This window comes from Chiloscyllium punctatum, chromosome 6 (assembly GCF_047496795.1).
Source record: "Chiloscyllium punctatum isolate Juve2018m chromosome 6, sChiPun1.3, whole genome shotgun sequence".
Classification (NCBI taxonomy): Eukaryota; Metazoa; Chordata; class Chondrichthyes; order Orectolobiformes; family Hemiscylliidae; genus Chiloscyllium; species Chiloscyllium punctatum.
In genome coordinates, this window is record NC_092744.1 from 60,867,647 (window position 1) to 60,881,308 (window position 13,662).

The following is a 13,662-nucleotide window of genomic DNA, read 5'->3' on the forward strand; positions in this document are numbered from 1 at the left end:
TACTTATAACATGTCATTATCAGGCCAAATGTATTAATTCCTATGTAATGTTAAGAAATGATTGAACACATTAGATATGGAGAGACTTCTCCTGTCTCATATCACTGCTAGCTGTGTATTGAGCTAGCATGTGATCTTTATAACATCTTTATTTATCTTTATAATTGATCTGTCCCTACCTCTAGCTCAGGTTATCAGCTTCATTCCATGTCTTTTTTTCTCAAGACTTCATTATTCCAACTTAAAACTTGACTCAAATGGAAGGTACTTTTCGTACACGAGTAAGGACTTCATAATGAAGACAGGTCTCAATTGCCATTTCAGAACAGTACTTGGCAGCAGTCCAGCTGAAGAAGGCCCCAGTAAGTAAGTGTTAATATCTCTCTGAGAGGCCAAGGGAACAAATGACTTTATGACTTCAATGGAGATGAAAATTGTATGCATAACAGGTATATGTTCTTTTGCCCATTTTGTGCTGCTGCCAAAGTAGTATGTTACTCCCTCTGCTTCGAAGTGTAACAACTAATGACAAATCTATGTTTGCTCATGATTTAAGATATTGGCCCTCAAATTAGGTTAAGATTCAATATGTATTGTATATATTTGAGGTGATACTTGAAAACTTGTCCAATGCCAAAAATATGCTCAGAATAACAACTATTTTCCATTAAGATTTTAGTATTTATGAATATTTGCTTTACCTCTCTCACTGTCTTAATTAACATGTACATTGATGACTAGGGTGATTTCAACTTATATTTCGAAACAGAAATTCTTTTGTTCCTCCACACAATTAAGAATGAAGCTTCGCTCTGTACTCTCTGAGGTTTCTCTGCAGTAGAAAAATTTTTGTTTGTCCCACCAAAACTCCATGCCTTGGAAAATTATCTTTTTTAATTTCAGATTTCCAACATGTGCAGGATTTTATTTTTGAACTGTACTGTTAATGTTATGCCCAAGAGAATCTTGTAGAGAAGTTAATATAATCAAGATGATATTTATCCAAATGTACCATACATCAGCTCCAGGGCATGGTTTGAATGCAGGCTGATGGGATGAAAATGTAATTTCTTTTCTAGCTCTGGTGACATTAAATGAGTTGGCACAATCTGTAAACAGTTCCTTCTGGTACAACCCCACAGTATAAAATTACCATGACTAACTTAAACTAAACTGGCATCTTAAAAGACCATTGTAACATGTAAGAGCTAAACTGGTGTGAATTTCTGATTAAGCAATCTTGTCCATGCCATGATTGGGTCTGAAAGTATTAATTTTGAACTTCAAATATGATAGGCACAAAGATTTAAGAAACATAATTAAATGGAGGAAGACTAATTTTCCAACCAATGGTTGAATTACTCACTGATGAACTTTGAAATAGAAAGTTGCCAGGGGAAATGCTGTTGTCACATTACAAGGATAATTCAGAGGGCTAGTTGAGAATTACGGGGGGTAGTACTGTAACTCCGTTTGTGGATAATCATTCTGTAACTGTGATATTTAAACAAATCTCCAGCTCTATCCAGATCATATGTCTTGGCAGATTTTAAAAAATATTTTGTTTGGTTCAGGTCTAAGGTTGTGGAAGCACAGATTTGGAAGTTGTCATTACCACTTCTTGCAAGTCTGACTTCCAGCTGTATCTGTCACTCTGCAGGCTGCAAACATCAGAATGTTGCTGTGATTGTCATTACTCTACGACAAATAGTGGCAACTATAGCAGAGCAACGTGGCAAACAAGACAGGCAAAGGATGCCACGCAACATATGACCTTTTCGTAATGGAGTGTCTTAATTCAACATAACCACAAAGCATTGCGTCAGTAGCAATTAACAACGTAAGTCACCTAAAGGCAAGAATTGGAGTCAAAGTTCAGAGCAGCTTTTGGAATTAGCCATATCAATGAACTTTGCCAGCTGAAGCCCCATTTGCTTTTGTGCAGTGTCCTTGTTAAGGACCAGCCAGGAAAGATTCCACATCCTTCTACACAAGAATATATGCTCAGAATAACAACTATTTTCCATTAAGATTTTAGCATTTATGAATATTTGCTTTACCTCTCTCACTGTCTTAATTAACATGTACATTGATGACTAGGGTGATTTCAACTTATATTTCTAAACACAAATTCTTTTGCTCCTGCACGCAATTAAGAACGAAGCTTCTCTCTGTCTGAGGTCTAGCCACAGATGTTGGATGTTGACAACTAAGATCTATACTGAAACCACAGTCCTGTTTGAATAAATTGTGGGTAGTTTCAAACAGTCCAAATAGGTAAGCATGTTGGAGGGAAATTCAGAATCTTTAAGTATCTTGATTTGTCACAGTATCCTAATGCAGGTGAAAGACAGTTAATATTGATGTAATCCTGCATTATAATGCTGATTGTAATGTGAATGATGGCCTTGTGGATTTATCACCAGACTATTAATCCAGAGATCCAGGTAGTGTTCTGAAGACTGGGGTTTAAATTCTGCCATGGGCATGGCAGATGGCAGAACTTGAAGTCAATAAAAATCTTGAATTAAGAGTCTGATGATAATCATGATTCTATTGCCAATTGTTGGAAAGCACATCTGGTTCACCCATGTCCTTGAGAGAAGGAAATCTGTCATCCTTTCTGGGTCTGGCCTACATGTGACTCCATCCTGTGAATGAATAAAATAAAGCTACACATTTCAGAAGGACTGAGCCTGCTGCTGTTAATAAAGGAGGTGGAGGAGGAGCTGAAGTAGTGGAAAAGGAAGACAGCTCATTGGATTCACAGGCCAGGTGCCGAAAGATAATAGATTAGAAATCACGGAGCAGGAGTCCTGAAAGCCACTCCTGCAACCAGCCATGATCCTTAGAGTTGCCTGTCTATCAAATCCCAGCATACTGAGATGGTGTATTCTTAGGCAGGCTCATTTTATCCAAAGCGTAGGAGGCCATGTGAAATGTCCTTTTCAAGTTGTCAGCAGCCATCAACCTTATTGTGCTGCTGGTGGTGGGTTGCAGTTCTTAAAAGCACCAGAGTATAAACAGAAGTTAATCTTATTGGTAAGTGGAGATTTAATCATCCTTTCGGTGGCTGTTCCTATTGCATGCTTAAGCTTCTTTACCAAGGATGTAGTATTGCACAAAAGATGGTTTAACCTGCTCGTACTGTGGCTCAGGGTCCATCTTGGTCACCGCATTGACTCTTTGGTGGACAAACTACTGGGAGGAAAATAGCCTAATATGAAGTAATCCAACCAACTCTCTTAGTTCAACCTGATCTAAAACTTTATTTGTTGAACAATCATTCAGGATTGGCCCTCATAATGTTGTACCTTTGGCTCTTTTACTTACAGTGTGGAAACAGGCCCTCCAGCCAAACAAGTCCACACCGACCCACAACCCACTCCCCCACATTTACCCCTTCAACTAACACTACAGACAATTTAACACAGCCAATTCACCTAAACCGCACATTTTTGGACTGTGGGAGGAAACCCACGCAGACACGGGGAGAATGTGTAAATTCCACACAGTCAGTCACCTGAGGCGGGAATTGAACCCAGGTCTCTGGCACTGTGAGGCAGCAGTGCTAACCACTGTGCCACTGTGCCACCCTCAAATTTTATCCTCCTCCAATATTATCAATGGAATATTCACATGGAAAGTATTGTCTGCCAGAATATTATTCGAACCAATTCTATCTAAAATAAGCTGTGTCTTTTTTCTGGACCAAGTTAATATAACAAACCCAAATATTTATATCTCCTGAATTTCCCTCCAAAATTATTATATTGTGATCCTTTGACATATGTGAGGCCATGGGGCCCAAATAAAAACAAAGTAAATCTCTACTTCCTCCTAAGCATTGATGAGATCTTATCTCGAACATTAATTACAATCTTGGTTCACTTACTTGAGGACAGGTGCAGTTGCATTGGACATAGTCCAGAGGAGGTTTACCAAATTAATTCCAGTGATGAAGGATTGTTTTATGAAGAGAGATTGAGCAGTGTAGGCCTATATGTTCCTATATTGGACAAAGTAAACATGAAAAGGATATTCCCTCATGTGGGGCAACCTAGCTCAAAAGGTTCTATAGTTTTAGGATAAGAGGTGACAGATTTAAAACAGAAATGAGGAGAAATTACTTCTCTCAAAGGGTCATATATCTGTGGAATTCACTACTTCAAAGTGCTGTGGATAACTTCAGTAAAGCAAAGGAAGAGATGGACAGATTTTGAATTAGTAATGGTTTGAAAGGTTATGGGGAATGGACAGAAAAGTGGAGTTGAGGCTGAGATGAGATCAGCAACAATCATATCAAATGACAGAGCAGGTTGGAAAGGCTGAATTGCTGACTCCTGCACCTAGTTCTTACATAAATTCTAAATAACACCCATTTTCTTTTTTCTCTAAATGTGAAACCAGCCTTGACTCAAAGAATTGTTTGATATATTTCTTCAGAGAACAAGAGCTCTTAATGTAAAGATGATTCTTCACTTGCTTGTAAGAAGCTAGGCATAACATGCCTGAAGGGGGAAATTACCTTAACCATCATTAACTCTGCTTTGAATCTGCTCAGTGTTCATACAGGTCTTTTTGCAGCAGATTGGCAACTCATTTCCTGCTCATCTGGACCCTGCAGGGGAGCTCGTTCCTAGTAAATGTATCTAAGCTCACCCTTACCTATCCTGGTAGAGTGATCCTAATGTCTGATCACCCTCACAAACATTCTTTGATCTTTTCCAGCTTCTCAATATTGTTGGTGCATCCAAATGAAAATGTTGATTTTGCGATGTGTAATTGAATGTTTAAAATAGTATACCTTTAAAATATTACAAAGATGTAATTGTAACAGACACCAAGCTTAATATAGCCATTAAAAGTCAATTTCGAAAGCTTCCCAGGAAACTTTGGGATTTTGAATAACCTTGCTCTCATGTCTTTTCATAAAACAAGCAACACCATCAGGCAATGAGCATGCTATTCTCAATTTTTCCAATTTCTCTCATCCAAATAGGACCCATTTTACAGCTTATTTTTGTTGTAGACAGAGCAGGAGACATTTTAAGTGGTTCTTGGGCTCAAATCACATTCTTATATTTCTAGCCGAGAGGTCATACAGCATGAGCATGTGTCATTGTAGGGCTAGATCGTGATTTTTAATAGCCAGTTAGCAGTAAAAAAAAATTGCCTTGCCTGATCAATTCTGTTTTATTCAGGATACAAAACTTGTTAGAAAATAAAGCAATAATTCACAGCAATTTACAGGAGATGACACGCGCATACTTGCTGTGAATTTGTTCTACAATTCTTATTATAGTAACATCTGGTGACAGGTTTCATAAGTTAATTTCTTCCAAGATTTGCCCTCCAGTTCCATAGTTAGATGTTGGCATCTGCATTAATGTATGACACACCAACAATACCAAGCTCTCTCTAACTTTCTCAGGTTAAAAAGACCTTAAAGCATGTGACCTAAATAATTAAGCGAGCTCTATTAGCTTGCATATAAAGTACTTTTTTTCCCCGAAAGCTTAATATTTTAACAATCTGTTTCAAGCTTGCTTTGCAACCACTAACAATTGAACTGCCGCTGATGGAAAACTGAATCGATATGGCACATTTAAGTTGTCGAATGTTGCTTGCGTTAATCTGAGACATGCGGACACTGCTGTCGTTATGTACTATAGATTACTCTGTGAATTGCTGCACAGTCTACAATATGGCAGTAACACGACAAAACTCAAGTTCCATTCCTTCGGAACACGCCATGATTCAACACTTGATGCAGATTTAATACCTGACGATGGTTTGCGGCAGTTTTGTCCAGGACGAAGTTTGGAATAATTATGTTTACATTTCACAAAAACAAATTGAGATTAAGACTAAATTCTCGCTGCAATGTTTTGATGTGAGATGATCGCTTAAAGGGAGTTACGTTGGGTGCATGATTTTCCACGCCCCTTATTCAAATTATTTAGGGAACTACTTCTTCAGCTTCAAAACGTGTTCCCCTACAATTTTTACACCTAATCGGCATACTTGGAAGAGGCATAAATCGGACGCTGTCACGACAAAGAACTCTTTAATTTGTTCCAGCATGGGGCAAATATTCAGAATTCCGCTTCAGCTGGGTTACTGGTTTGGAGTCCAGTTCTGTATGCCTAAATGTCATCTTTCTTGGTGTGAAATGTTGTAGGCCTCACAATTTATTTTTAAATATTGCGGGAAGTACTGTCTACCTTGAAGCCTTGAGGGCTACGTTTCTATTTTATAAAATCAGGGTCTCCGCATCGAGCCATTTATGTTTATTTTGGTCCTTTCTCACTTTTGCAGGTCTATCAACAAAAAGGAAAATGTGATTCCGATCCACCTCGCTGTATGAGCAGGATACTCTGAACGAGACGTTCAGCACCATGTTTGCACATGATATGAAACAGGAATCATAGTCACTGACGTCTGTACTGCAAACAAACAGCATCATGCAATATTAAATACCTGAGCCTAGCAGCTCAAATATACCGATCACTTCTCTATTGCCATGTCTTAGTAAGAACAGTAGAATAGGGGAAGGTAGGAGTGTTAGTACTCTATCAACGCTATAAAATTTATCAATTGAACAAATGTCAAAATATTTAATATACCAAGCACGCTGCCTGTTGTGCAGCAGAGGATTTGCCTGGATCCCTGACACGCAGAGAAAACATGAATAATTGAGAACATAGAGGTGGAAAAAACACAGTTGTTAGGGGACGGCCCATTGCCCCCCACAGGATTTCTATGTACTGCGTGTTACAAGTCCTGAAATCTGAAGAGCCATGTGAAACATAATGGAAATTTACACGGTGTATAATGTGCATTTTTTAAAACCACATGATTTTACCATTGCAGTAAAGTCAAATTGTAAGAGAAATACATAACATTGTTACAAGTTTTAAATAACCCATTAAAAGCAACAATCTTGAGTATTGTTTTACACAAGTCGTTTGGTTAAACTTACAAACCAATGTTAGACCGAAAATTGAAACCATCTGAACTGACAAATTAATTATTTAAAAGATCTTGTGTCTAGTCACCTGAACCTATTGATCGTTAAGTGATAAACGCGACCTTTCCCCTTGATCCATTAAAAGGAGGGACGAGGATTGAACATTGTAAATTTGTCTCTGTGTGAACAGGTGTCCGCACCCTCCACGGAAATCCATCTGTGTCCGTTCCGCGAACTTTCAGCACCATGGAAAGTAACAAGCGCCTCATGCAGATCATCAAAGACATGCGTTCTGACATGAAGAAACTGGAGTCAGAAAACAAGGCCCTACGGGTGAGGTTAAGTCAGTCTGGGAAAAGAGCAGAAATATTGGAAAAAACAACCATTACCGCTCTCCAACAGCAGCTAAAAACCGAGGATGCAATAGCGCACGTTAACTTGCGCAGGAATATCTCCGCCCCCGCGCTGGAAAGAGAAACGAGAGGTAAATAATGCAAGTGAATTGCAATGTTCAAAAGCGTACAGAGTCTACTACTAATCGCAGTGCCCAGCTAGTATCCATTTATTCAGGCACCACTTATTACTGACTTGCTGGCACTCATATTGTTACGTTGCTTTCAATTCACATTCGTCTTTTAATTCACATTCCTGCTTTAGACAAGGCAGGCGATGGGTAAGGGAGAGCGGGGTTGGGAGATGGCAAAGTGGGGATGGATGTGCTTGATGGAGAAGAATAGTCCAGCAAGTGTGGATGAGGAATAAGTGGTCCCCCCCATCCCGGATGCAGCTTCCACCTCAAATCACTTCCCACTCTGGCCCTTATATCGTCATTAAAGATTGCGCAGAAAGGCGGACTTTTCTGGGCAACCTCAGCCTAGCCAGCCCATCTGTATTGGCGGGGGGGGGCAGTCAGAGAAATCCGTGCCGTGATCCTGGCAATGCCTCTCCGCTCACTGGAAGTTTGAAGTTTGCTCGCAAATACCTCACGTGTCCGCATCCGGACTCGCAAACCACGCAGTGAGTGTCTAACAGCTACTTCTGTTGGAAGATCTCCCCCCCCCCCCCCCCCGCTTGACCTGAAAAGACTTTTTTAAATTTGCGGAATATCAAATGTCTCCATTAGGATTAAAACATTCTCCAAATCATACATTTTTAAAAAGCATTCCAAATGCATTTTTGATATAATACAATCATAATAATTTCTTTCAATGTCGGAAAATTTAGAATTTTAAAGATCATCCATTCGTTTGATTTTCTGTTTTGTTGACCATGCAAATACACCGATGTAATTGGCTTCTGTCATCACTTCTGCCCGGAGACCAGAGATCCTAATGGTTTGGCATCAGCCTAGAACTGGGAAAGGGGAACTTTATGACACAGAGATCGTTCGATCCTGACTGCAAAACTTAAACCAATAAGGCAATTACGATCTGTTCTATTTAAATGCCGTAGTTGCTATTACAGGATGTACCACTGAAATACATAACGTTTGAGGCAATTAACTAATCTGAAAAAAATGGTTGTTATGCTTGTGTGCAATTTTGAGTATAATTTGAGTTCCAAACGTTATTGAGTGAAGTAACTTTCTGTAGAGTTTGATCTCAGTGTTTTTTCTCTGTACCTGATAAATACGTTGGACATGCAACATATAACACAAATTAATTTGCAGATAATGCAATGACGGTGAGACGTTACTCCATATCATCTTTACATGCCTTCAATGTGGGTAATAAACATCAGAAATCTCTGGGTCAAAATCCAACCTCGCAAACAAGTGAACAAGAAGAACGAGGAACAGTGGCACCCACAATGAAACCCTCTAAAAGCCAAAGAACGCTCGCTCAATTTCCAGACCCTAAGACTTCTGAAGAAAACTATTCACAAAGAGCAACCTTACAAGAATATGTCAATAAATGCAAGTAAGCAATAAAATAAGTCTTTAAGGTCCAACAGAAAGTTTCAGTGCACAAAAATAACTTTTAAACAAACTAATCTTCACTAAAATACTGGATATTCAGGTAGAGAATATGCATGTGTTTAAACATAAAGTTATTCAATAAGTAAAGCTGATGAATGACTAGTAACTGGTCCTAGAAAAATAGTATAGTAATATACTTCTGTGTTATGATGTTTGAATCGGTTTAGTGAACGGATTTCAGTTATCTTGGATAAAAAATAAACTTAACTAAACATAAATATGTTTATAAAGGGTTAAGTATAACATAACTTTATAGATATACACAAAAATAAAATGAAGTTGAATATTTAGTGAATAATGAAGTTGGACAGAATATTTGTAGTTTTGATATTAAATCCATCAAATACAAATGTAAATACCATGGATGCTGGAATTTGAACAAAAACAGAAATTGCTGGAAACACAGGCAATCATACTTAAATGGTGTTCTCTTTATAACAAGGTAGACTGATCTACTCTGTGTTTGCAGCAACCTCTGTTATCAAAAAACTATAATTTTGTGGAAATTGGATTTTAATTCCTGCAACAGAGAAAAGAAATGTGGTATTGAAATTAACAAATTAAGGCAAGTACAGTGTCAAATGTTAGAAAGTTATACGAGAAATTGAATAACTTGTATCAGTGAAGCAATTGCAATTATACACACAATGATTTTGTATGCTGATATAAAATATACAATTTACATGATTGCAAGTTCATTTTTGACTCAATCAATATTAAGTTCTGTAGAAGGGTCACTTGACTCAAACATTCACACAGTGTTCTCCCCACAGATGCTGCCACACTTGCTGAGTTTCGCCAGCAATTTCTGTTTTTGTTTCAGATTTCCAACATCCATAGTTCTTTGTTTTATTTCAGTCTTGGGTTGTTTTGCAAGAGCAGGCAGCCTGAGGTCTCCAGGGAGTGCAAGCTCAGCATGACTTGAAGCTTTAACTTTACCTTTTTATTTTTTTACTTTATATTAAGAGGGGCTGTGATGTTTAACTTGCTACATTGTTCCTTTATTTTTCTACTTTGTACCTAAGACTTTGTATGTAGATACCTTTGTACCTTGGCCCCAGGAATGGCGACATTGTACACTTTTCACTATCCTCATGTACTTTTGTACGTGAGTACATGTGACAATAAAGTTTAATTTTATTTCATTTTGAATTTGCTCAATTCTACATTTGAGTAGTTAAGCACACACTGACAATTGTGCAGTAACAACATCTACTACGTTAGTATTATCACAACATAAAAGAAATTGTAATACTATACTCTATGCAACACTTCAGATTATGTTGTGCAGTGATTATGTTTCCTCCAATTCTCTCAACAGATTTAAAGTGAAGTCTGTAACATTTCTTTTGCCTGTGGATGCTGCATCTCGTTCAGAAAGTCAAGAGTCTTCCCAGCAACCAGAGAATCAGAAAAGTAATCAACTATCTCCTATTCTGGAAAATGATTCCTAAGTGTTTACTTTATACTTTAAGAAATGTATATACATTTCCATCAAATTTCTAAATTCTTCCATGCAAGGTTCCCCATGACCCACATCTTACAGTTACAATGATGGGAAAACTGACACCATTCACTGTCATTAATCTATGAAACTGATAAGTGGAATCTGTGTATGCACAGTTAATTGCAGAAATCCAGAAGTTATTAATCATACCCTGCTCCAGCACTGGGTGCTTGTTGAAATCTTCACATCAAAATCATTGGGATGTCACTGATTTGATGTGAACTTCCACTTTTTAGATAGTCCTAATGGAACAACACTGAATAAGTTAACATTTGTGAACTAAAGTACAATTGGGTTTTTGGAGACATGTTAAGTCATAATTACTTCTGGACAACTTATCTGGCCCTGGAAAAATAACTTTGTTGGAATTCTCTTATGATTTTTTAAAATAAAAGAAAAAATAAAGCTTGTCTGTTATGTTTCTGAATCTACATCACTGTCAAGTATAAGTTCTGATTTTGTTTTGGCATTTGTAAATGATCAAAAATTGAAGGTAATTCAGAACATTTTATGAGAAAAGACTGGCAACCAACAGAAAGGGAAATCCCAAAGTCCTTGGTAAACATATCAGCAGAAACAGCTTCATAAAAGGAGCAGTAGCGGCAAAGAAAGGAAATTACATATGGAGGCACCTGTGTTTCTGAAGGAAGTAGATGATAACCAGACTATGGTGACCAAATATGAATATTTGAACAGACTATCCATACTTAAATTTGGCAAAGCATTGGGACTGGATAAAGCATATTCAAGGCTATTGAAGGAAATGAGAGTGAAGATTGCAGGGACACTGCCATAATCTTTCTGTTTTCCCCAGATTGAGGGGATTTGTCAGGGAACTGGAGAATTGCAGGCATGTCAACCCTGTTTAAGAAAGTTTGTAAGGATAACCCCAGCAATTACAGATGAGTCTATTTAATATCAGTAGTGGGGAAGATTCCAAAAAAACAATTATACAGGATAGAATAGTGGTTATAGTTGCACGGATGTGAAATTTCAGTTACGAGGATAGATTAGAGAGTTTAGGACTGTTCTCCTTGATGAGAAGACTAGGAGGAAATTGGATAGACATTTTCAATATTATGAGGGGTCTGGAGAAATTGTTCCTATTCATAAAAGGATTGAGAATGAAAGAGCACAGATTTGCCTACATAGGATTTTGTTTCACACAATGGATGGTTTGGGTCTGGAATGCACTGCCTGGAAATGTGCTGGAAGCAAATTCAATACAAGAGGCCACTGAAAGATTATTTGAATAGAAACAATGTGAAAAGGCAAGAGAATAGTGCCAAGTCATAATGCTTCATTGCAGAGTCAGTGAAGACAATGTGGGCTGAATAGCTTCCTTCTGTGTATTACAATTCTGTAATTCTGTGATTTTGCTTTCTTTTTGGTAATTGGGGTAATTATTTGATGGATGACCTCACAGTTGCTGGGCACCAGGCATCTCCTACAGTTCCCACCAGATTTCTTTTGTTAATTGTAGTAATGTCAGTATCTCTAGCAGGGTCAACATTGATTGCCCATCCCTAAATGCTCTTGAGAAAATGATGGTGAGCCATCAGTATGAACTGCTATAGTACATGGAGTGTAGGTACAACCAGATTGCTATGATGAACGGAATTCCAGAATTTTGACCCAATGACAGTGAAGTAATTGTAATATATTTTCAAGTCACTATAATGTATTAGTTGGAGGAGTAAATATGAGTGGTGATTTTCCCATGAAATTAACGTTTGTAAGTATAAAACCCAACACAGGGATCAGTAAATCTTTCTGGGCCATTTCTTTAAGGTCATTAGCAAGTGCCATCACTTCAGTCTTGATATCAAAATCTGAATCTACCCCTTGGGATGATATATTTTCCATGCCTACAACAACTGTAAGTTCGTGCACAAGCATGTGCGTATAACAAATCATTTAATACATTTTTATCTGCTTACTTGAATTTTTACTTCATTGTGAAACTGGCATATGCAAGGGTGTGTCTTGCTGTGGGCCTATAACTCCCAGTGAAATAGAAGTTATAGTACAATGAGATGTGCATCCAAAATACACACCAGTCAACATTATTTTTCTACGAGGATGATAAAAGAGAAGGGAATGTATAGCTACCACAATCCTTGTAGAAAAATAATGTTGACTGGTGAATTCATGCATTATGGAAACATCACTGGCATACTAATTTAGTCTTAATTTGTTTCTTTCCTTCTGAAACCCAAATGCCTGAATGTATTTATTGAAGACTAAGAGTTTTTGATAACTCAGGTATTTGAAAATGGAATGGATAAGGGAGAGAAAGTTTTGTTTTTAAAAGCTCAGGCATTTATGATCTGGAATGTACTGCCTGAAAGGGTAGTGGAAGCAGGTTCATTGGAATGTTTAAAAGGGAACTGGATAAATACTTGAGAAGGAAACATTTGGGAAGATCTAGGAAAAGAGCAGGGGATTAGGAATAATTGTGTAGTGTTTTAAAGAGCTGATTAAATCACAGTGGGCTGACGGTTCCCAAATTTGCTCTAAGGTGAATTAACATGGCATTTTTGAATTAAGATAATGAAGCCAAGTTAAAAATTGATATATACTTAATAAAATATAAAAATGAATGTTTATTTTGTATATTTCCTTCAAAGGACATCAATTCCTATCTGTATTAGTATTAAATCATTATGGCCTCTGAAAGTGTCATATATGACAGGAATAGTCTGTTGGAATAAATGTACTGTACAGTAAATAGATTTCATTGTCAGAACATTTGTTGAACTTTTAGAGGCAACACACATTTTATTATACAATAAGTTAATAAATCTGCAATCAAGACTGTGTACATGCTCCCCCATTTCTAGTCTGCTTTCAATGCAAATTTAAGGCATTGTTGAAGCAATGACATCTGGGGCAATTGTGATGTTCATTTAGCACAACAACGCTTGGCATTATGAAAGCTGAAACTATTTTTGTTTTTATTTTGAACATTTATAGTAAAATACATAAATTGGATTTTGTGTTTTTCCGACTAGGTTTCCCCATTCCTTGCTCATCATGATGCTTTGGAAGCTGATGGGGGTCATCCTCTGATTTCTGAGGGCTATGGACACTGTGCAGACTCCCATAACTTTCCGAACCACGTGTTTTTCCTGTGTTGGGGGGAAAAATCCCACATTACTTCCATTGTGACTTTTCACCACTTACTTTACTTGTTTGAAAAAT

At 37.6% G+C, this 13,662-nt stretch overlaps 2 protein-coding genes across 4 annotated transcripts in view; one reads left to right on the forward strand and one right to left on the reverse strand.

The window, feature by feature from the left end:
- The first annotated feature begins 7,219 nt into the window (after positions 1-7,219).
- On the forward strand, positions 7,220-10,884 carry LOC140479002 (putative coiled-coil domain-containing protein 195). The gene is made up of 3 exons (XM_072572757.1): positions 7,220-7,457; positions 8,643-8,892; positions 10,273-10,884. Exons 1-3 carry the CDS (start codon positions 7,220-7,222, stop codon positions 10,403-10,405), a joined length of 621 nt encoding a protein of 206 aa, XP_072428858.1. The 3' UTR covers positions 10,406-10,884.
- The window catches only part of LOC140479001 (guanylate cyclase soluble subunit beta-2-like), a 72,940-nt gene continuing 66,562 nt past the window's right edge, over positions 7,285-13,662 (reverse strand). For 2 of the 3 annotated variants that reach the window (XM_072572753.1, XM_072572755.1), the window contains exon 16: positions 10,825-13,589. In XM_072572753.1, coding sequence (XP_072428854.1) covers positions 13,429-13,589 — 161 coding nt within the window. In that variant the 3' untranslated portion in view covers positions 10,825-13,428. Of the gene's footprint in view, positions 7,323-10,824; positions 13,590-13,662 lie in introns of those variants that run through there. The other variant, XM_072572754.1, reaches the window with a different exon arrangement.